At 42.0% G+C, this 22,965-nt stretch overlaps 1 protein-coding gene across 6 annotated transcripts in view; it reads left to right on the top strand.

Moving 5' to 3' along the window:
- Window positions 1-22,965, top strand: part of DOCK7 (dedicator of cytokinesis 7) — a 185,207-nt gene that overhangs the window by 19,356 nt on the left and 142,886 nt on the right. For all 6 annotated transcript variants that reach the window (XM_084777076.1, XM_084777074.1, XM_084777075.1 and 3 more), the window contains exons 2-8: window positions 9,371-9,476; window positions 12,734-12,909; window positions 13,150-13,218; window positions 13,758-13,887; window positions 13,976-14,188; window positions 14,910-14,995; window positions 22,594-22,660. In XM_084777076.1, coding sequence (XP_084633202.1) covers window positions 9,371-9,476; window positions 12,734-12,909; window positions 13,150-13,218; window positions 13,758-13,887; window positions 13,976-14,188; window positions 14,910-14,995; window positions 22,594-22,660 — 847 coding nt within the window. The remainder of the gene's footprint in view (window positions 1-9,370; window positions 9,477-12,733; window positions 12,910-13,149; window positions 13,219-13,757; window positions 13,888-13,975; window positions 14,189-14,909; window positions 14,996-22,593; window positions 22,661-22,965) is intronic.

Raw genomic sequence — 22,965 nt, 5'->3', positions numbered from 1 at the left:
ACACCTCACTCCACTTTTCCTCCCACCATGTCTCCATGCTCCCTTTCTGCTATGCCAGAGAAACCCACTTTGCAATTTGTTTATGCTTCTGTCAGAGAAAATGATTATACAGTGGATATTAGCCACATAACACAGGAGAACCACATTGCAGTACCCAGACCTGAAGAAGCTAAATTAACAAAGGAGGACCCCGGGACCCTAGGGAGGATGCTCAGGTCTCATTCAGAAGGGCAACTAGAGTAGACACCAGAAGTGCGTGAAGAGAGAGAACAGGATGGGAGCCTACCATGGATGTCCTCTGAGAGACTCCACCAGCAGGGGATGGAAGCAGATGCTGAGACTCTCAAACAGACTTGGCGCAGAGCACAGGGTGACTTAAGGAAGAGTTGGGACAGAAGGGCCTGAAGGGACAGGGGCCCCACAAGGAAAACAACAGAGCCAACAAATCTGGGCCCAGGGGACCTACAGAGACTGACGCGCCAAGCAAGGACCATGCATGGAGAGGACCTAGACCCTGCGCAGACGCAGTAGATAAGCAGCTCAGTCTCCTCATGGAATCCCACCGTGTGGGGAGTAAGGGCTGCCTCTGACGTCACCCTTTTGCCCACTCGCTGATCACTTCCCCCTGGTGAGTGGACATGGCAGCCCACTGAGAAGGAGGGTGCAGGCAGTCCTGATGAGGCTTGATAGGCTGGGGTCATGTGGTAGGGGAGGAGGGCTCCCCATTTCTGAGGACTAAGGGAAAGGGGTTAGAAGGGAAGAGGAAGGAGGGTGGGACCAGGGGGAGATGAGGAAGAGGACTACTATTGAGATGTAAAGTGAATAAATTAAAAATGAGCAAACTTAATAATAATAATAATAATAATAAAGAAAATTGTTATAGTCATTGGGCTTCCCTATAGCTTGAATCGAGCGCATTGCAGTTAAGACCAGGTTTTTCATCTCTACTGGTAGGTTGCCACCATTGATTAACTTACTCCCTGTTTGATCTACTCTTGTGGAGCCTGCATGCCAAAACAAGTGAAAAAAGATTATTATGTGGAGCAGGCAAGGAGAACACGAAAGTTATTTCCAAAACTTTCCCTTTCTTGAGCAAAGGCAGGATGGGGATTTTCTTCTAGGAGCCTGTGCATACTCACACAAGTCAAACTTTCAGGGTTGGGCACATTCCTGAGCATGCTCAGTGAAGGAGGGTGCTCCTGAGCATGCTCAGTTGAGATTGCAGTTCAAAGAAAAGTAGTTTGCCTTGACTGTCAACTCGAATTAATAGGCCCAGGTAGTTAGTGAAGCACACCTGGGAGAGTCTCAGAGCGCATCTCTAGAGCAGATTACACCACGAGGGTTTTGACATAATGAGGTTAATTTACTTGATGGATCCATAACATGGTGGCATAATTGGGAAGTGGTAAGTGGTAGGCTATGGGGCTAATTGGAGGAAGTAGAGCAGTGGGTGTGTCCCTGGGGGCTGTGTCTTGCTCTGGCCCCTTCGTGTCTCTTCTCTTTGTTTCTTGTCCACCATGGAGAAGCTTTTCTGCCACACACCTCTGCCACCATGATTTTTGCCAAGCACATGGGACCAAATGGCCATGTACTGAGTGAACGAAACTATAAGCCAAAATAAAAATTTCTGGCCATCTTCACATATGCACTTCTGAGTGTACCTCCACTCTTACGACGTTGTATGCACACGCACACACACACAAATTTACAGTCTTAATACTATTCATTCCTCCTGTAACTTACAAGGTGCCTGGATTCATCATGTCAGAGCCCAAAGGGCCAAGTGAGTTACAAGGCTCACACTGAAGCCAAAGGAGGCAGGCCCACCTTCTGTTTGCTTTCTTCATTTATATAGCTTTTTTTTTTTTTGGCCTTTTGAATACTTAACATTCTTTTGTGTTAGCCAGAAACTCAAAATGAATGTAATGCAACTGTGTTGTAAGACACAACCATAGCTGTGCTTTGTGTCTTACTCTTCTGGTCCCCTCTTTGCTTAGCTATGTTTTGGACCAGATTCTCTAGGACATTAAACCTACGTTTTCTGAGCTACTTAAGTTGGGACTGTTGCTGGGCGTGGTGGGGCATGCCTGAAATGACAGTACTGGGGGGAGGCAGAGGCAGATGGATCTCTGTGACTTCGGGGCCAGCCTGGTCTACAAAGGGAGCCCAGGACAGACAAGGCTACAGAGACACCCTCCCTTGGAAAACAAAACAAAAATTGGGAATGCCAGTGATACTGATTTCATTCATAATTTATATGTCATAATTAAAAATGCTTTAAGATTTTGTAGTAAAACAATTATGAAAGAAGTAAAGCTAGGGCACTAGCCTACTCCTGGCAACCTATGACCTCTACAGCGCATTAGCACCGATGCGGTTTCACACAACTACTAAGAAGATACAGGATCCTGACTGACAGCTGGCAATTTAGGAACAAGGGATGAATGTGTCCAGAAAATAGCTGCTATGCAGTGAATCCAGGCACCGTATAAGGGAGGAATGAATAGTACTAAGTAGTATTGAGATTATATAATATCCTGTCCTAGCTGGGTTTGGTTGGTCCTGAGGGGAGCCCTAACTTCCCAGCTTTTAAGTAAACCCGATCTCTGGTTTATAGGATAAAGTTATAATCCCTATAGGAGATGGAAGGTAATAAGAGTTGACACCATCTTCCCTCAGTTGATGATATTTTATTACCTGCTATTCTCCATACTAAGGTATACTTTCAGAGCTGGTTTCTGTGGAAAGACCGTCCATGTAGCATTTTAATTAGGAAGAACCTTGAGCTTCTATCTGGGAAGCTCTGATGTGTGGGGCACAGCAAACAGACAGAAGTCACGATCATGTCTATGAGTCCTCCCACAATTGACCAGTGTGACTTTTACATTTAAATTAGTCCCTTCAGTTTTGTCAATGGCAGGCTCTCCAGGCCGCATGTAACCTCCATTGTATTCCTCACATGGTGTGTAGCGTGATGCGTGTGGGCATGTGGAAGTCAGATGATAGGTGACTGTGGAATCACTTTCTCTCCTTCCGCCGTATAAACTTCCACCTTATTGAACTCAAAGGCAAACACCTTTACACACTGAGCCATACCTCTGTCCCACCATACACCAGTTTTGAACCATGAGACTAAAACCATTTATTTTAGACAGATCTGGGAATGCAAACCCGAGGGGTAATTTCTTCTAAAAGTCCTCTTAGACTTAAGCTTTTCCTGTTTTGCAAGGGAAGGCTTATATTTAGCCAGCAAAAATTTTGACAAAAACTAAGAGATAAACATTAGGTCTTCTTGGGGCTGGTAGGATGTCAGTGATTTCCAGGCAGTGTGCCTTTGGTTTGTGTTTCTATTTTTCTAATAGGGCAGCTGGTAGCTAGTGTAAATTATCATCTTGACAGCAGACACATCGGTCTGTTATTTTGTCTGTGATGTCCTTTAAATTTCGGGGTTTTGTTACCCCAAGAAGCTAGTTGTGAAGTTTCTGTTCCAGGATGAGTTAGTTGGACTGTGGGTAAATTCAGTGACCTCTTTAAGCACCTGTCTTAATTATTTCTACTGCTGCGAAGAGACACGGTGACCAAGGCAGCTTATAATAGGAAGCACTTAACTGGGGGCTGGCTTTCCGTTTCAGAGGGTGAGCCCATGATCACCATGACCAGGAGTGAGGTGGCAGGGCAGGCGGGCATGGCGCTGGAGCAGTAGCTGAGAGCTTCCACCCTGGTCTGTAAGATGGAGGCAGTGAGGCAGTGCAGGACTGGGAATGGCATGGGCTCTTGAAACCTCAGAGCACACCCCTAGTGACACACCTCCTCAAACAAGGACACACCTCCTAATCCCCCCAAACAGTTCTTCTAACTGGGGACCAAGCATTCAAACACAGGAGCGCATGGGGGCCATTCTCACTCAGACAACCACGTTAATAAAATCCCAGCATCTTTTCTGGCAACCAGACCTTTTCTTGCTTGCTTTGAAAATCTGGATTGTACTGAAGTGAATCAAATAGGAGGCTCGGGCCCTGGTAATACTCGCCTGAAAGAGAAAATGTAAATGTAAATGTAAATGTTGGCCAGACCTTCAGTCTGAGCATAGCTTGGACAGTTCTTCTCTCCTTGTTTCCCTCTGCACCCAGAGTGCGCACTGACCTCCTTCCCCTCCCCCCAGCCGTACTGGTGGCCAGCGGGTCCCGCACTGGGACATCAGGAGCTCTCTGAAGATGGCTTCTTCCTTCTGGGTTACCTGGAGGGGACTGGAGGGGACAGCCCTTTAGAATAGCTTGCTTTCTCATTCTACCTCCTACTCAGTCATAGCTTTGCTGGTAAAAACCTTAAAGACTCGCTTCACCAGACAGGAAAAGGCAGCTCTTGGGTTTTCTCTGGCTGTGTGAACTAGATGAAGTAGATTTCCAGGCAGTTTGTTGCCTTTTCTCTTGTCTTGTTAAACCTACAGTTCTAGCCAACCCTGTTTTGTGTACTCTAGGGCAGAATCTTATTCTGTAGTTCAAAATTCCCTCTCATTAAAACAGTTCTCTTCAGTTTTCCTCTGTGAAAATGATTCTCATGTTAATTCCCTTCCATTCTTGTCATTACACTTTTTAAAAATTTATATGTTACAGCAGTGCTTCAAGATCTCCAAATTCAAAACAGAAAACCCACCCTTTTTCAGTAAAAGAACATATTTTATTTCTCATGGTTTGACCTGTGTTTTCTGCTGGCTAGCCCAACGCAGTCATCTCTTGTGGCAAACTGTGGTTAGTGTTAACAGTGAGGGAGGTTGTAGAATTGGAGATTTGAGGGAAAAAAGTAGATACAATTTTGGATTATTTTTTCTTGGAGGGAAGTAGGAATTTTTGTATTATAATTGAAGACCATAAGTAACTCCAAGACATTTGACCTACTTTATTCTTTGCACTTTGCAGTTTGTCTTAATAGCTTACTGATGTGAAACTCGAAAGCCTTACTTGGTTTGCTTTATACTATAAATTGCCACTAGGAGTAAGAAAAATGGCTGGAAAGAGTAACTGAAGGTAAAGGGTTTTAAATTGATTATTATTTGTCATCTTTTTTTGCATATGTTGGATTATGGTTTGGTTAAGAGATTGTTGGCGGAGAGCTTATTTAGGAGGTTGAAACAGGCCTCTTGTCTGGGTGGCTGGCATTTGCTGATACAGCTTGTTTTGAAATGATTTATTTTTTGCATTATTACATCTTACTTTAATTATTACCGATTTTCCCTTCAGGGACATGGCAGCATGCGGAAGTAAGACATAGTTGTAGTATTTGCAGAGGCCTCCCTCTGGGGCTCTGGGCAGGAGAGGCTTGGCCAGAGACAGTGGTGAGGCATTCTAATTGGTGGGGGGACAGGGAAAACAGAACAAACAGGCTAGTGGCCTGAGATCTGCCTTTAAGGGGCTAACAGGGTTTTGAGGTTTTTATAGAAGAATATAAAAAGGCGAGGTTGTGGTTTACAGGCCTGTGATGTGGCTGAGCAGATAATCTCAGGTAGTGGTGTGGGTAATGTTTATCTCAAGAGTGGTTCTGAGCCGGGTGAATGTGGTGGTGCCTGTCTTCAGTCAGCACTCAGGAGGCTGAGGCAGGCATGTTGCTGAGATTGGAGGCTGGCCTGGGATGCATGGTGAAACCCTGTGCCCCCCAAACAAACCAAGATATGTGTGGGAGGGGGTGGGGAGAAGGGAGGCTGTCTCTGCAAAGCTCCAGAGACATCTTTATCACTCAGCTCCCATCCTGAGAAGATGGTTCCTCTCAGGGCTCAGTTCTGTCTTCAGGGCAGTTGGTTCCATTATGGCAGTAGGGCAATGGCTCCTGCTTAGCTGGGCACTTTGATCATGTGGTCGTCTGTCTGTGAGACTGTTGCTTGGGGGTAGTTTTGTCCTTTTATTGTAGAGGTATTTATTAACCAGATCAGCTGTTCCTGGAGTCTAGGGTAATTGTAGGATAGAATGACTCAGGAGAATTCAGAAGAAAAGAAAATCACAGGTAAAATTGACAAAATGGAGTTAGGTCCCTGAGTGGACCCCACTCCACTGAGGACACACACCTGTCTTGTATGTATCTGCTATTGAGTAAAAGAGGATATCTTTCTGAAGTAGCTGTCTTATTTGCTTCTCTCCTTAACATTGAACCTGTCTATTAATGGGTAATGGCAAAGCAGAACTGAATTCTCTTTCTCACATCTCAGAGAATGAACATGGTGTCTTACACCTGTAATCCCAGCATGTGGGAGGAGGAGGCAGGTGGATCTCTGCGACTTCTAGGCCAGCCTGGTTTATATAAGTAAGTTCCAGGCCAGCCAGGACTGTATAGTAACAAAAACAAAACAATAAAAAATTGAACTTGGTTTACTTTCTTCTGTTATGTCAGTTTTGACAAATAGATTGGAAATGTAAGGTCTTTAAGCATGAATCGCAGCACATATGGAGGCAGAGGCAGGTGGATTGCTGTGAGGGCAGCCAGGTTAACCCTGTCTTGAAAAAGAAAGAAAGAAAGAAAAGAAGGAAGAAAGATTTGATTAAGTGGATTCCATTAACAGGACTGATGGAGGGTCCATGAACTGAGGTCATTCCCCAGCCTACGAGGTGGGAGGAAGGAGAGGGATTCTGCCCTCTGAACTCCACTCACAATCAGCCCTGCATGCACCTGCCCACCCTCCAGTTTAAAAAGAAGGGTTAACAGAGTCCTCAGTTAGAGGGACTGCTCTAGTCTTTCTCTGCAGACACTGCAGAGTTACCTCTGTCCTTTCCTCAATCTGTTTTCCCTCTCAGAAGATTATGTCCCCTCTGCAGTTTTCAACTCTAATGTCTAGCTGTTTTTGATGCTCTTCTCTTCCTCCCTTATGTGCTCCTAGTTAACTGATGTTTCTTTTCACGTTTCTTTCTCCCTTGCTCAATATGCCCACACTAAGTAAATCTCCTTTTTCTGTCTAACTCCAGCTTGTTGGAATGTGAAGGCCCAGCCTTTAAAAAAATTATTTATTTATTTATTTATTTATTTATTTATTATGTATACAGTATTCTGCCTGCAAGCCAGAAGAGGGCACCAGATCTCATTATAGATGGTTGTGAGCCACCATGTGGTTGCTGGGAATTGAACTTATGACCTCTGGAAGAGCAGTCAGTGCTCTTAACCTCTGAGCCACCTCTCCAGCCCCAAACGCCCAGATTTTTATTTTTAAAATTCTGGAAACATGTTGCCTTCTGCTACATTACTACTGCCCTCACTGACTCTCTTACGATTAGCAGCTGATCTGATTGAATGAGCCAGTGTTAGTTTACTATTGACTAAAGTCCACAGATTACAGCAGCGGTTATGACTGATTTATAATGACATACACTCACTATTATAATGTCACATAGAAAGTTTTCCTCCCTACACTGTTTTTTTTTCTTATTTGTTTGTTTTGTCAACTTGATGCAAGCTAGGATCATTTGAGAAGAAGAAGCAACCTTGATTGAGAAAATACCTCTATCAGATTGCCCATAGGCAAGGTCTGTGGGACATTTTCTTCGTTAGTGATTGGGGTGGCTGGGATGGTGTCACCCCTGCGTTTATAAGGAAGCAGGCTGAGCAGGCCAGCAAACAGCACCCTTCATGGCCTCTGCTTCAGAAGTTCTCTCCTCAGGTTGTGTTTTGTCATGGAGATCACAGCAATAGAAAGACAGCTAGGACAGGCCTCTAAACGCGCTGTGTTCCCCGACTCATTGCTCCTTTCCCCCTCCAGCCCCTAGAGCTGTTGTTTCTACCCCAGACATAGGTTTGCCTATTTCAGTATGTCATAAGCAGAAATTACATAACATATAGCCTTTCTAGACAGTTTTTTTTTTCACTTGAGACCGTTCTTTTGGTTGATAGAACCCTCTCCTTTCACAAATGAGTAATTTATTACGTGGATGTGACATACTTTGTTTATCTAGTCACTCGCGGAGATACAGCTTAGCTGCTCCCAAGTTTTGTCAGTTATGAATCATTGTTTAGTCTTTCAAGGCATTAATATAAAGTAAAAAATGAGCAGTTCAGTATCTGGAACCCTAGAGAAAAACCATTTTTCTCAGAACCGTACACTCAGAGTTGCATCTGGGTGTCAAAAGAAGATTCTGATGCTCCAGAGGCCAGCATTTGACCAACTGGGTAGCACCCTCCCAGAAATATGTCAGGGACAAAAGAGAAACTAAGTACTACCTTTTTAATAGAGTATACATGAAACAGAAAATGACAAGGAATGAAAATTAGGTTTGGTTAAGTTTTCTAGAAGTTTTAAAGAGGTGTGGTGTGTTTAACTGTGCTGAGCCAAGACGTTTGCATGAAGATCTTGTCATCTGAGTTTTACCCTTTAAATGGTGTACAAATTGAGCTGGTTACCACGAGAGGCAACAGTTCTCAGCAAATAGTCTGTGTTTATTGACAAGATGGGGGATGCTGCTGCTGAGACGCTGGACTCATGCACTGTGGGCAGAACTTAGAGACTCCGAGTGCTAAAGAAAGAAAGCGGGAAAAGCCATGTGGAGGGATTGAAGGAGAGGGAATGGGGTGGGCTTGACCTCGACATGGCGTATGCATGCACCGGATCCCAACCAGTATAAGAGATTATAAAACAATAATAAGAGAGGCTAGAGAAAGAAATTGGGTCAGGTTTAAGGAAGCTCGTATTGCCTGGGTATGAGGACATTGTTTATTAGCTAAGGAAAAATAGAAAATAGTTTCCTAGGGCATAAACAGGAAGGTAGTAATATTAGGAAAGAACTCTTTTCTCCCAATTCTTACAGTTTTATGTATAGACTATTTTAGCATTTATTTTAAATCTTTATATACATTTTAACATATTTTATAGCTTACACTCTCTCATAGATTATATTCCTAAAATACTCCATTAAAAACAGCCATGTAAAAATTAGATGTACTGCTTGTATCTTCCATCAGTATTAAAAAAGATATTCTGGTGAGTTCAAGGTCAGCCTGCTTTACAGAGCAAGTTCCCTCCCTCCCTTCCTTCCTTCCTTCCTTCCTTTTGTTTTTTTGTTTGTTTGGTTGGTTGTTTCTTTGAGACAGGATTTCTCTGTGTAGCCCTGGCTATCCTGGACTCAGTTTGTAGACCAGGTTGGCCATGGACTCAGAGATCTGCCTGCCTCTGCTTCCAGAGTGCTGGGATTACAGGCATGGGCCAGCACTCCAGCTGAATTTAGTTTTAATATACTAAGATCTTGTTATTTTATAAATGAAATGTTAATGTACTTCCCTCCATTATAAATGAGGTTTATTTTCTTAAATGTACGTACATACATACACACATCCATCCATCCATACACACATACATTGGCTATGCTCGTGTGTTTGTAATGTATTACTTTTTTTGTTATAGAACTGTTGCTGCTGAAGTTCGGAAGCAGATCTCTGGACAATACAGTGGTTCCCCGCAGCTGCTCAAAAACCTCAACATAGTCGGCAGTATATCCCACCACACCACAGTAAGTAGCATAGTCTAGCCATGGAGTGTTACAAATAAAAAAGTACTGAAAAGGTAAGTCAGCCGGGTGCAGTGGTGCACGCCTGTAATCCCAGCACTCTGGGAAGCAGAGGCAGGTGGATCTCTGTGAGTTTGAGGCCAGCCTGGTCTAAGGTTTGAGGTCTACATAGTGAGTCTAAGGCAGCCAGGGTTACATAGAGAAACCCTCCCTCAAAACAAACACACTAACAAAAGCCAAAAAAAAAAAAAAAAAAAAAAAAAAAAAAAAAAAGAGCAGTAATTTGGGCCCTACACCAGTCTCCACCTTTGCTGTTGGCCCTCACTTTGCAGTTTCTCTGTAAGCAGGATTTAATCAATGCTGGAATGCCGTGATCTGAGCCTCAGGAGGTGCGGGGACGCACGGTGAAGGTGAGACACTAGTCAAGCACAAAATGCAAACAATGGGAGTCTACTTCTTTATTGCAGCTAAGGAAACATACTGATTATTAAACAAACATATCCTAGTTGGGGGGGGGGGATTTGATTGACCTGCAATAACATAAATATTTCTGTTACTAAAACTTTAAAACAGGAATTTACTTTTATGAACAATATTACTTGGAAAGTCTTCCCAAATACGTGGATTTCTGGGTAATTTCAGTGTGCATACAGGTAGTCCCTTGAATATGTTATTGATGTTGTAAGCTCTGCCTTTCTTCATGTTAATCTTTCACCAGAGCTGGTTTTGTTTTGTTTTGCTTTGTTTTGTTTTGGTTTGGTTCTTCAAGACAGGGTTCCTCTGTGTAGCCTTGGGTGTCCTGGACTCGCTTTGTAGCTCAGGCCTGCTTCAGCCTCCCGAGTGCTGGGATTAAAGGCGTGCGCCACCACACCCAGCCAGATCTGTTTTGATTTTATTTTATTTTATTTTATTTTATTTTTTATAAATAACTGTAACTCATATGTAATCTCTCTTAATGGAGTCCTGATGCCAGATCTGGGTCCTGGGGTCCTCCTCAAACTAAGGCACCAGCCAAGGAGAATATAGGCATAAACTTCGAACCCCTACCAAGACCTATTTGTTTTCTTGTAGACATATTTCTTCTCTATTTCCATCAATAGGTAAATCTATCCAATTTTTAAAACATGGTTTCATTGAGTTGTACCATATAGTCTAACACTTTAAAGAGTTAAATTACATGAGACTAATGAATTCCCTGATATACCACCACTCAGAACTTTTCATCACCTCAGAAACAAACCTTTGTCTCATATTTTTTCATCCTTCCTCTGAGCCCCACACAATTCATGTTTAGTTTGAGGGAGGGTATTCACTAGTTCCTCCACCAGCCTCACACTTGTGATCCCCTCGCCTCTCAAGTGCTGGGATTGTAGGTTGTACTAACACACCTGGCTTACGCCAGAACCTCTGATGCATGCCGGCAACTAGAGAGTTTATATTGACAGTAGGCATGCCCCAGATGAGTGGCAGCGTTTCCTTCCTCTCTGCCTAAGGGATTTCTTTTAGCATCCTTGTAGGATAAGCTGGCAACAAAGTCTTTTTTTTTTTTTCATGAGAAAATATGTTGATTCCCCTTCATTTTTACATCTCTCTGTGCTTAGTCTACAATTCTGAGTCAATCGGTCTTCCATTCACCAACTTGAAAATTGTTATTTCCATTATATTACTTATTTTTCTTTGTTTCTGTGGCTGGGATTAAAGGCATGCACCACCACACCCAGCCCATTATTTTGATTTTTTAAAATGGAATCTACTATGTAATTCTGGCTGTCCTGGGACTTGCTATGGAGAGTCACTCACAGTGATTCACTTACTTTGCCTTCCAAGTGCTGGGATTAAAGGCATTTACCACCATGTCCTGCTGAGTTTGTTTTATGTATATGGAATTTTGTCTGCATATGTCTGTGCACCACTTGTCCTCTGAGGCCAGAAGACGGCATCAGATACCCTAGAATTGCTTGGAGTTACAGGTGGTTGTGAGCTACAATATGGGTGCTGGGAATCTAGCCAGTGCTCTTAGCCTTTAAGCCATCTCTGCTTCCCTCACCCCACTGAACATCTTAAGAAATAACATATTGCTATTTTTACTGCTCTATAAACTGCACATTTATAATATATCCTTCACAGTTTTGCCTGAATAATTTTTTCATTCTTGAATTTGAGAAGTATGATATCTTACTAAAACATATACTTTCAGGGCTGAGGACGTGGGTCAGCAGGCAGGAGGGGGCACGCTCCTGCAGAACCCTCTCCAGCTCCAGGGGGTCTTACTTCCTCTTGTGGCATGCATGGGCAACTGCACAGGCATGCGCTTGCACATGTGCACGTACATGTGAACAATTTAAAGATCTTTAAAAAGTGTATTTCTAGGCTGAGTAAAATGCAATGAATGTTTTATTATTAATGATAAATAATTTAAGTAGGGTCTGAGTATTAACTATTCTCTGGCTATTATTAAACAATTACAAACAACTGTAAACTAGTGTCTCAAAACAGTGGAAGTCACTCTGTCATTACTGGAGACAGTTTCTGAAGTCAACAGAACGTAACTGAAGTAACTGTTTGGCAGGCTCATAGCCCTGCAGTACTTCTAGGAGAATGTCAGGCCTTACCTCTTCCTTGTTCTGGTGGCATTTCTTTATCTGAGGCTGCAGCACTTAATCTTCAAATGTTGTCTTGCTCCGTCTCATAGGGCTTCCTCCTCAGTGTGTCCCACCCAGATTACCTATTGTCTCCTTAAATGGACATGCAGGGCAATGTCTCAGTCTTAGGCTGTTTAACACACCTGCAAAGACTTAAACTTCATTTCCGTGTGCATGAGCGCACGGGGCCGTGGGTCAGGTTGTGGAGAGTGCTGGGAGCATCACTGTTTTACTTACTACAGTCTGCTCGTGTGTATTTGTTAGAATAATCACCAGTAACAATTAATACAGCAAAGGCAGCTTATGGAAACAGCAATACAAATTCGAAAGTTAGTAATAATCATCCCAGTGAGTGCTCTAAGGTGTGACAAGATTGCTAATTATTATTATTTTTTTAATGTAAGAGTTACGGGAAGAATTACTTTCTACATGAGAAAGTCAAGAGTGTGAAGAAATCAGAAGGGAGCTTGAGGCTGGGTGTGGTGGTTCTCAGTGGGTTTGCACATCTGCAGAGATTTTGCAAAAAACTAGGTTAAAAACATGTGGCTTTCTTTCTGTTTCTTTTTTCAAGTTGTCAGATTCTTACTGACCTCTTCCTTGCACACAACCCTCTCTAAGGTGCCCCTTACTGAAGCAGTCGACCCTGTGGATTTGGAAGATTACCTCATCACTCACCCTTTAGCTGTGGATTCTGGGCCTCTGAGGGATTTGGTTGAATTCCCTCCAGATGACATTGAAGTTGTATATAGTCCTAGGGACTGCAGGACCCTTGTTTCAGCTGTGCCTGAAGAAAGGTAAGGAGGCTTTTACCTTGTTTTAGTGTAACTGCAGGAAGGCTATTTTTCATTACTTTACTTAAATCATACTTTTATGGTATTTCTTAGTATAAAAAGAACTACAACAAAAATTTTACAAAATTCATTTCTGTATTCTTCCCTTGGAACCTATTTGGGAAATGTTTCTAATAAATCTATGTATGTTCTATTTTTCTGTTTAGATCATAAATATATTTTGTTGTGTTTTTTTTTAAATAGTGAAATGGATCCACATGTTAGAGATTGTATAAGAAGTTACACAGAAGATTGGGCAATTGTGATTAGAAAGTAAGTTGCTTGTTTAGTATAATAATTTAACATACTAAGTAGAGGAATTGGAGTGATGGCTCAGTGGTTAAGAACACTTGCTGCTGCTGAAGAGGACACAGGTTTGGCTCCTGGCCCCAACAACACAACCATCTGGAACTCCAGTTTGAAGTTATTCTGTGGCTTCTTCTAGGAATCACAGGCACAGGGCATATACATGGCCACATAAAAAGAAAATAAGTAAATCTTTTTTTAAAAAATCACCTAGTAGAATTTTTAATGTTATTAAGTTGGATTTCATAAAAATTGTGGGACTTAAATTCATTTAAAAAAATGGTCAAGAAAAATAGAATTTACTTTTAGAAGTAGCTAATCTGCTCTTTATTTGGATTAAAGGAGCTTTGGGAGGACAGTTGTTCAATCCTGGTTTAGCACACTCAGAACTGCCAGGATAGATCCCAATTGTGTTTGTGTGAAGAAATAATTATTATATATAAATAATTATTGCATGATGATGCTCAGAGAGAAAGATTTTCAGAGACTGATTTTATTTTGAATAGATACCATAAACTGGGAACAGGATTTAACCCTAACACATTGGATAAGCAGAAAGAAAGACAGAAAGGACTGCCCAGACAGGTCTTCGAATCTGATGAAGTTCCGGATGGCAGCAGCTACCAGGATGAACAAGTAATGTTTTTATTCTTAAGTGACTTTAAGACGGTATTTTTAGTTAATTAATATATTAATATTTATAATTTAATATTTTTCATGACAGGATGACCTTAAAAGACGTTCAATGTCAATAGATGATACTCCAAGGGGTAGCTGGGCCTGCAGTATCTTTGACTTAAAAAATTCTCTTCCTGATGCCTTGCTTCCTAATTTACTTGATCGAACGCCAAATGAAGAAATAGACCATCAGAATGATGACCAAAGGAAATCAAACCGGCACAAAGAACTGTTTGCTTTGCATCCGTCACCAGATGAGGTAAAGCCTTTGTATTTAAAGAAGCAAAGGAGGCCAGGTGCATTTCTGCCATCCCAGCTGCTTGGAAAGCTGAGGCAGGAGGATCACAAGTTTAAGGACTACTTGGGCTACCGTAGTAAGACCGTATTACAGGCTAAAGTAAAATGGGCCAGGGATGTAGCTCAGTGGCAAAGCACTTACCTACCGTGTGCAGGCTGGTAGGTGACCATTAAGACATATCTCTTGGGAATATGCTTTGTATGTGGTATTACAGTGACGTTGGAAGCAGACAGCCATGGGACTTGTGAGTTAGACATGCTTTCAATACTAGTGGATTTACTTTCAATGAGGAACATCTGTGACTAAATATATTTGGGATGTGTATTTGGCTTCTGTTTATAGACAAGTGTGGCATTCTTTCCTGTGTTTTACTGAAGACTGAGAGCATTAGGATGCTTAAAGTCTTAAAAATAAACCGTGAGGGCTGGAGAGATGGCTCAGAAGGGCACTGACTGCCTCCTCCAGAGGTGCTGAGTTCAATTCCCAGTGACCACATGGTGGCTCACTACCCTCTATAATGTGATCTGATGCCCTCTGCTGGCCTGCACGTGCACATGCAAGCAGAGCACTGTATACATAATAATGGATAAATAAATCTTTGAAAACAGAACAAAGCATAAATGAAGGAAGGAATGAACCCTGAGATATGCTGTTCACTCTGCTGTTACTTCTCGCTCTGTAGGAGGAACCTATAGAACGGCTCAGTGTTCCCGATGTGCCCAAAGAGCACTTTGGACAAAGACTTCTTGTAAAATGTTTGTCACTCAAGTGAGTATTTCTTTTATTGTATTGTTTCTATTACCTGGGCTAAAGTTTTGATTAATGGTGTACCAAAACTTTAGACTTTATGCTTGTGTATGAGTCCTTATAAAGTGTTTTTCCCTTTTAAATTATTATCTTTCAAAGATCTTACATATTTATTTTGATCTTAAGAAAAATGTTTAATTATATTTAATGTTTTCCACATAATACATCCATTATAAACAGCTATCCAGAAAAGAGGAAAATGCACATAAGTAAGGGAGTATGGTATTCATATTATTTGGCTTGTAGAACTGAGATGGCAACCAGGGTAATATTGCAAATGCAATCCCAGCATTCAGTGGGCTGTGGGCGAGGGACATGAGTGTGAGGCCACTTAGGCTAGGTAGTAAGATTTCTCTCTCAAGAAAATCATTTATTGATGGGATAACAATTGAGTTGTAATCTGAATAAATTAATAAAATTAAAATTAAAAATTAAAAATAAAGAAAATCATTTATTTATATTTTTAGGTTGTATGAATTTTCGGTGTATACCTTAATGTTTTTTCCTGAACCCTGAGTACATAAGCGGAGTGACAGTACATACATGCTTCCTGCCAGAAACTCTAGAGTCACCCTTTGTTCCTTCTGTAGTTGTCTGTTAAGATAAGGAAAGGGCAGTCTCTCCACACATCCATGGAGAAACCCTCAGGCATACGATCTCAGCCGTTTACTTTAAACACTTTGGAAGGAAAAGCTAGGTTTGGTTTTGGTTGTTTGGTTGTTTGATTGTTTTTACATTTTTGTACCGTGTGACATGTTGACATTGCAGTTTTCCACGACAAGACATTTATTTATTTGTTTGTTTGCTTGCTTGTTTGTTACTTTTTGTTTTCTTTTGGGGGGCTGCAGGGGTAGAGGAAAAAAGGATGGGAGGTAAGTGGGATTAGAGTGCATGATGTGAAATTCACAAAGAATAAAATGTTTAAAAAATATTTTTTTCAAATATCTTTGATCTTATTCCTTTCTTTCCTCCACATCCTCCTAGATCTTCCCCCCTTCCCTTCCCACCCAACTTCATGTTTTCTCTCCCTTACTTTGTCTATAGCTCTTTGTTGCCTTTCTCTGTATCTCTCAAAAAGCAAAAATGAAAATCAAAACAAACAAACCAAACCAGAAAGCACATACAAAACATGGCGTCTGTTTTATGTTGGTTGGCTACTCCTGAGTAGGGCATGCCCTGGAGTGTGGTCCATGTACCCAGTGACTCCTGTGGAGAAAACAGATTTTCCTTTCCTAGCAGATCTTGACTGTAAATAGCTTCTCTGTTGGGGTTGGGTTGGGACTTTGGTTCACTTCCCCTTCTCTGAGCTGGGATTTTTGTCTGGCTTGAACCTGTACAAATCTGTGCATAGAGTCACAGTCTCTGTGAGCTCCGTGTGTGTTCCTGGTGTGTCTGGAGGATGCTGTCTGTGGAGTCATCTACCACCTCTGGTTCTTACAGCCTTTCTGTCTTCTCCTCTGCATAGATCCTTGAGCTTGAGAGGAGGGGGTTAATAAAGATGTCCATTTAGGCTGAGTGCTCCAAAGTCCCTCCCTTGCCGCACATCGCCCCATTGTTCTCAGTGTTAATTGCTACTACTGCTTTAAGAAGCTTCTCTGGAGGGCTGAACAATGCACCGATCCGAATCCCAGCCAGATGTCTTATTTTATTTTGGGTCTGTCTATGAGCATGTATATACCGGTGCTGGGGACACTAGGTCCCCTGGAACTGGAGTTACAGTCGACTGTGAGCCATCTAGCATGGCTGCTGGGAAGGGAACCCTTGTCCTTGGCTGCTCTCTGAAAAGACACCATCTCTCCAGCCCGGGAAATGATTTTCACTTAGAAATAGCATCTTGGGAGACAAGCATAAAGTATACAGACAAAGGGTTTTCAAACTCCCTTGCTCACTAACCTCCAAGTTAAAGTATGGAAGGCCCCTGAGAAACACTTAAAGAAATGCTCAATCAAAGAAATGCGAATCAAAACAACTCTGAGATTCCATCTTACACCCATCAGAATGGCTAAGATAAAAAACTCAAGTGACACCAATGCTGGCGAGGATGTGGAGAAAGAGGAACACTCCTTCATTGTTGGTGGGAATGCAAACTTGTACAACTACTTTGGAAATCTATCTGGTGCTATCTCAGAAAACTGGGAATGGGCTTCCTCAAGACCCAGCTATTCCACTCCTTGGAATATACCCAGAAGAAGCTCCAGCACACAACAGGGACATATGCTCAACCATGTTCATAGCGGCCTTAATGTTAATTGCCAGAACCTGGAAACAGCCTAAGTGTCCCTCAGTAGAAGAATAGATAAAGAAACTGTGGTACATTTACACTATGGAATACTACTCAGCTATTAAAAACAAGGAATTTCTGAAATTTGTGGACAAATGGATTGAACTAGAAATGATCATAATGAGTGAGTTAACCCAGAAGCAGAAAGAGTCAAATGGTATATACTCACTTATATCTGGACATTAGCCCAAGGGGCATGTCCCATGAAAATCTTCACTTACCAGGAAAGTGAGACAGAGGGGAGGACATCCTATTGGGATTTTAGGCGAGTGAAACATGGGAGAATGGGAAAATAGAAGGATCCAGAGGGTCCTAGAAACTACAAGAAGAACATTATGACGGGCGGATCTGGGCCCAGGGGTCCTGCTCAAACTATGGCACCAGCCAAGGAATGTACATGCAGTAAACATTGAACCCCGACCCAGATCTAGCCAATGGACAGGACATTTTCTACAGTTGAGTGGAGAGTGGGAACTGACTTTCACATGAACTCTGGTGCCCCATATTTGACCATGTCCCCTGGATGGGGAGGCCTGGTGGCACTCAGAGGAAGGATAGCAGGCTACCAAGAAGAGACATGATACCCTATGAGCATGTACAAGGGGAGGAGGTCCCCCTCAGTCACAGTCATAGGGGAGGGGAGTAAGGGGAAAATGGGAGGGAGGGAGGGAGGAATGGGAGGATACAAGGGATGGGATAATGAGATGTAAAATGAATGAATTAATTTTAAAAAGTGTAAAGAAAAGAAAGAAAAAAAGAAAAAAAAAGCATGGAAGGCCTTGCCCAGAGGCAATGTTGCTCTGTCATGCTTGTTGCCAAAGCAAGCTCAGGAAGCACTGTTTATGCCCTATACTGAGTGGCTGTCCTAGAGCTCACTGTGTAGAACAGGCTGCCCTCAGACATCCTCGACCTCATGAGTACTGGGATTAAAGATGCATTCCGCTATGCCCAGCAAGAAATATTTTTTCTTTAAAGAGCTAGTTTCGTCTTAGTCTCTAAGTTTTGAGGCACATTTTTTCTTGATGACAGTTGAATGTCACATGCCCTTGGGGAGCTTGCACATTGTGCTCTGCCTCACCCTGTGTTTTCTCTTATTTCCTGCTGTGTCTGCAGTCATTCTGTAAGACAGTATTTTCTTTATTTTACAAATGAAGTGTGAATTAAAGAGGAATAATAGAAGTTCTCAATATTGCCCAGTGAGTAATTGAAAAAGAAACCCTGTTCTTCCTATGATAAGGTGGCAGTGTAGTAGGTAAATTAGTTTTAACTTACAGAAAAAGCTGGTATTTGTAGCTCTTTCTATACAGAAGAACTCAGCCAGATAGGTTACATTGTGTATAAATGGGACAATTTTCTTTCTTTGGAAGCCAAAGCTTTATTCATTTAGTTAAATTTGTGTAGAAACCTATTAGAAAAATTGAATAGAATTTTCTACATATCTGGACCTCTATATTATATTACACTGAATGTCCTTTATAGGAGCCATTTTGATACACATTGCATACCACAAAATTATTTACTTTCATTTACTTATTTATTTATTTATTTTAATTGACATAGAGTTTCATCTTTCCAGTCTAGAAGGTCCTGTGTATCTGAAGATGACCTTGCATTTTCCAGTCCTTCTCCTTCCCAGTGCTGGGATTATTGGGGTGCACCAGGCTGGTTTATGCAGGACTGAGGGTTGAAAATAGCTTTGTACAAGCTGGGTAAACACTACCGGCAGAGCTACACCCCTAGCTCCAAATCTTATGCTTTTAAAATGTACAAATTAGAAGTACATATTCATAGTGTTACACAAGTATTATTTCTATCTAATTTTGGAGCAGATGTCTTACCCATACCTGTGTTAATCTACTTGGGCCACTATATCAGACTATCACATAGACTGTTGACATAATAGAAATTATTTCTTACTTCTAGAGGCTGAAAATCAAAGATAAAGATGCCAGTGGTCTGGTTTCTGGCATGTTTTTCCTTGTGGGTGTAAAGAGCTCATTTCTTCCCGTGTCCTTACATGTCTTTCCTCTGTGTGTGCACAAGAGAAGTCTGTGATGTCTTCTGTATGTTTCTCTGTGTGTGCACATGTTTGGGAGCCAGAGGTTGATGCTGGGTGTCTTCTACGATCCACTTAAAAATACAGTTTATTGAATTTTATGTATATAGGAGCTTTGCTTGTATGTGTGTCTGTGCACCATGTACAGGCAGTGTCCGTGGAAGCCAGAGGAGGGCATTGGATCACCTGGCGCTGGGGTCACAGATGTGGTGCTGGAGCTGGGATTACAGATGTGGTGCTGGAGCTGGGGTTACAGATGTGGTGCTGGAGCTGGGGTTACAGATGTGGTGCTGGAGCTGGGGTTACAGATGTGGTGCTGGAGCTGGGGTCACAGATGTGGTGCTGGAGCTGGGGTCACAGATGTGGTGCTGGAGCTGGGGTTACAGATGTGGTGCTGGAGCTGGGGTTACAGATGTGGTGCTGGAGCTGGGATTGCAGATGTGGTGCTGGAGCTGGGGTTACAGATGTGCTGGAGCTGGGGTTACAGATGTGGTGCTGGGATTTTAACCTGGGTCTCCTGCAAGAGCAGCCTGTGCTCATAACCATTTCTCCAGCACCGTTCAGTTTGCTGTTGTGGGAGGGTTTCTCACTGAACCTGGAGCTCTCTGTTCAGCAAGACCACCTCTTCTGTTTCTCCCTCCACAGCACTTAGACTGTAGACACGTTCCTCTATGCCTGGCTGGGTCTGGCTCCTCAGCCTCCTTCCTCCTTTTGTAGGGACTCCAGTTTCGCTGGATTAGTGTCCCATCTGTAGGACTTTATTTAACCGTGATTTCTGCATTAAACAGACCTTACCTTTAATATAAGTTTTCAGGTTATGGGTTTCACATAAGAATTTTCGGGCACCTTTCTGCCACAGCAGTGTGTATGGACACTCACCTCCTCTTCATCCTTTTCTCTAGCTTCTGCCGACACAGGCTTGCTGCTCATCTGTCTGCTCTGCCTTGTAAATAGGATTATAAACTATGTGGGGAGTTTTTGGTTGTGGCTTCTTCACATAGCGTGTTTTCATGTCTCATCAATATTGTAGCATATATCAAAGTTCGTACTGTGTATGGCCAAATGATATTCCATTAAATAGTGGTGCTACTTCTTAAAATGTTTGTCAGTTAATGAGCATATGGGGTACTTCTACTTTTTAAAAAAGAACAGCTTTATTTGATACAACTTCCATAGTATGTAGTTTATCTAATGTATGCCCAGTATACAGTTTTCTAGTGAATTCGCCCACTATACAATCAGTATATTTTGTTGTAGTCACAGGCCTGTGTAATTTATCAATGGATATTAGAACACTTTCATCATTCCCTGTCCCTGTTTGTCTGTCTCTGCTGCCCCCTCCTGTGTGTGTGTGTGTGTGTGTGTGTGTGTGTGTGTGTGTGTGTGTGCGTGCGCGCACACACGTGCGCATCTGTGTCTGAAAAGGAAGCTTAACCATTACCTCACATTTATGCAGAAAAATATCGACAGATCATTAGGAGACAAATCTGAAAGAAAAAACTGTAAAGTTTCTATATTTAAGTATAGAAACTCTTTGACACAACATAGTAAGCATGACCTCTAACCCACACCATTTTTCTTCCTCTCTTTCTCTGCTTTCTTTCTTTCTACTTCCTTCTTTTCTTCCCCTTCTCTTTGGTTTTCTACTTTCCTCCCCTTTCCTCTCTTCTCCCTCCTCTCCTTTCTGGTCCTGGAGATTGAACCTAGGACCTCACACATGCTGGACACATTCTGTACCACTGCACCGCGGCATTGGCCTGCATCAGTACATTTTGGTTCACTAAAGTGGACAACTGTTTTCCATACAATGACACAAGTGTTAAGACAGCACATAGGAGGGATAGAAAATATAAGTAACACATTCGGCAGTGTATTGATATTCAGAATACATACATGAGTTCTTTAAGAGTCAAACAATAAATAGCAAAATGATTCAGTAGAGTAGCGTTTCTCAACCTGTGGATTGAGGGTTTAATGACCCTTTCCAGGGGTTGCCTAAGATCATCAGATAACACAGATAATTATGATTCATAACAGTAGCAAAATTACAGTTATGAGGTAGCAACGAAAATATGGTTGAGGAGGGGCTCACCACAACATAAGGAACTGGATTAAAGCGTCTCAGCATTAGGAAGGCTGAGATTCACTGCAACAGAAGCTGGTCATATGGTTAATAAATATGAGAAAACGTATATGGAAAAATGTATTGCAGTGTCACCACCCAGCCACATCTCATGTATAAGAGGACACAGAGTAGGTTTCTAGTGGCTGATGAGTTAAGGATCGCCAGAGTCCCTTTGTGCTTCGCATCTGGTTGTTTTGCTAAGAGAAGCATTAGCTGGAAGTGACAGGGAGGACGAGTGAAGTCTCTGCAGTGCTCATCCCTCTGTGTCTCTGTCACGCCCCTGTCTTGTCTCCTGCTTGCCACTTCCTCGGTCTTGGATGAGTGATTTCCACTGTTGCTTGTCTAAGCACATAGACTGCTGGTTGCAGATTCTGTGTACTGCTGTTGCTTTTCTCCGAATATTATAAATGTACTTTTAAATATTTGTATGTTTGTGTGTGTGTGTGTGTATTTGATTTATAGCCCAGAAAATATTTTAAAACTTTATTTCAAAGTGAGCACACCTAAATAAGCAACTTAATTATAGGGTATAAAGTGATTATTGCCACAAAATAGAAAACTGTGAAACTTTTAAGAAATTTGGATTAATTATTGCTGGAAAAATAAGGAGAGTTATACAGAAAAGGTATTGGTTTTGAAACTATGAAAGATATGTGTGGAAAGTATATCTTAGGAGAAGGGGTGCTACAGATAGGCCCAGATGTCAGGGAGGAAGGTATTGAAATAATAACGTTTGAAATCAGACTTTCTTCCCAGTGGGTGTGTGTGTGTGTGTGTGTGTGTGTGTGTGTGTCTGTCTGTCTGTCTGTCTGTCTGTCTGTCTGTCTCTGTCTCTCTCTCTGCTGCTTCTGTGACCATGTGTGGATATGTACGTGTGAGCACAGATGTCTGTGGAATCCTGAAGAGGGAGCCAGCTCCCCTGGAGCTGGAGTTACAGTGTTGCTGTTAGCTGCCGCCTGATGTATGTGTTGAGAACTGAACGTGGATTCTCTATGTAGCCAATAGTCTTAATTGATCAGCCATCTTCTTAGCTCCAGATCTGCCTTTCATATGCATTTTAAACTCACTTTATCCTCCTTTTTTTTTTTTCCATAAAGGTTTGAGATTGAAATTGAGCCCATTTTTGCAAGTTTGGCTTTATATGATGTTAAGGAAAAGAAAAAGGTAAGTTTCTGGGATTTGATTGCCGTTACTGTCATAATGATATGTTTCAGAAAGCTGCTCACATGCTGCTTGCTTTATAAGATAAATAAGTAGTGATCCCTTGAGCATTATTAATTGAAAAAAAATAGAAGTTTACCTTTTCCAGACTAGTTAAATATTTTCTTCTTATAGAAAATACTTTAGTTGAAATCTGGGTGTTGTTTTGTTGAAAAAGTCCCCAAAGCAAATAGCAGAAGCAACTTTTATGACTAGACAGACTACTGCAGGGTAGGGTGTTTGGCTGAAAGCAGCGTGTAAGAATGGAA

The sequence above is a fragment of the Acomys minous genome, assembly GCF_964271855.1.
Source record: "Acomys minous genome assembly, chromosome: 1".
NCBI lineage: Eukaryota > Metazoa > Chordata > Mammalia > Rodentia > Muridae > Acomys > Acomys minous.
This window is presented reverse-complemented; position numbering and strand designations above follow the sequence as displayed.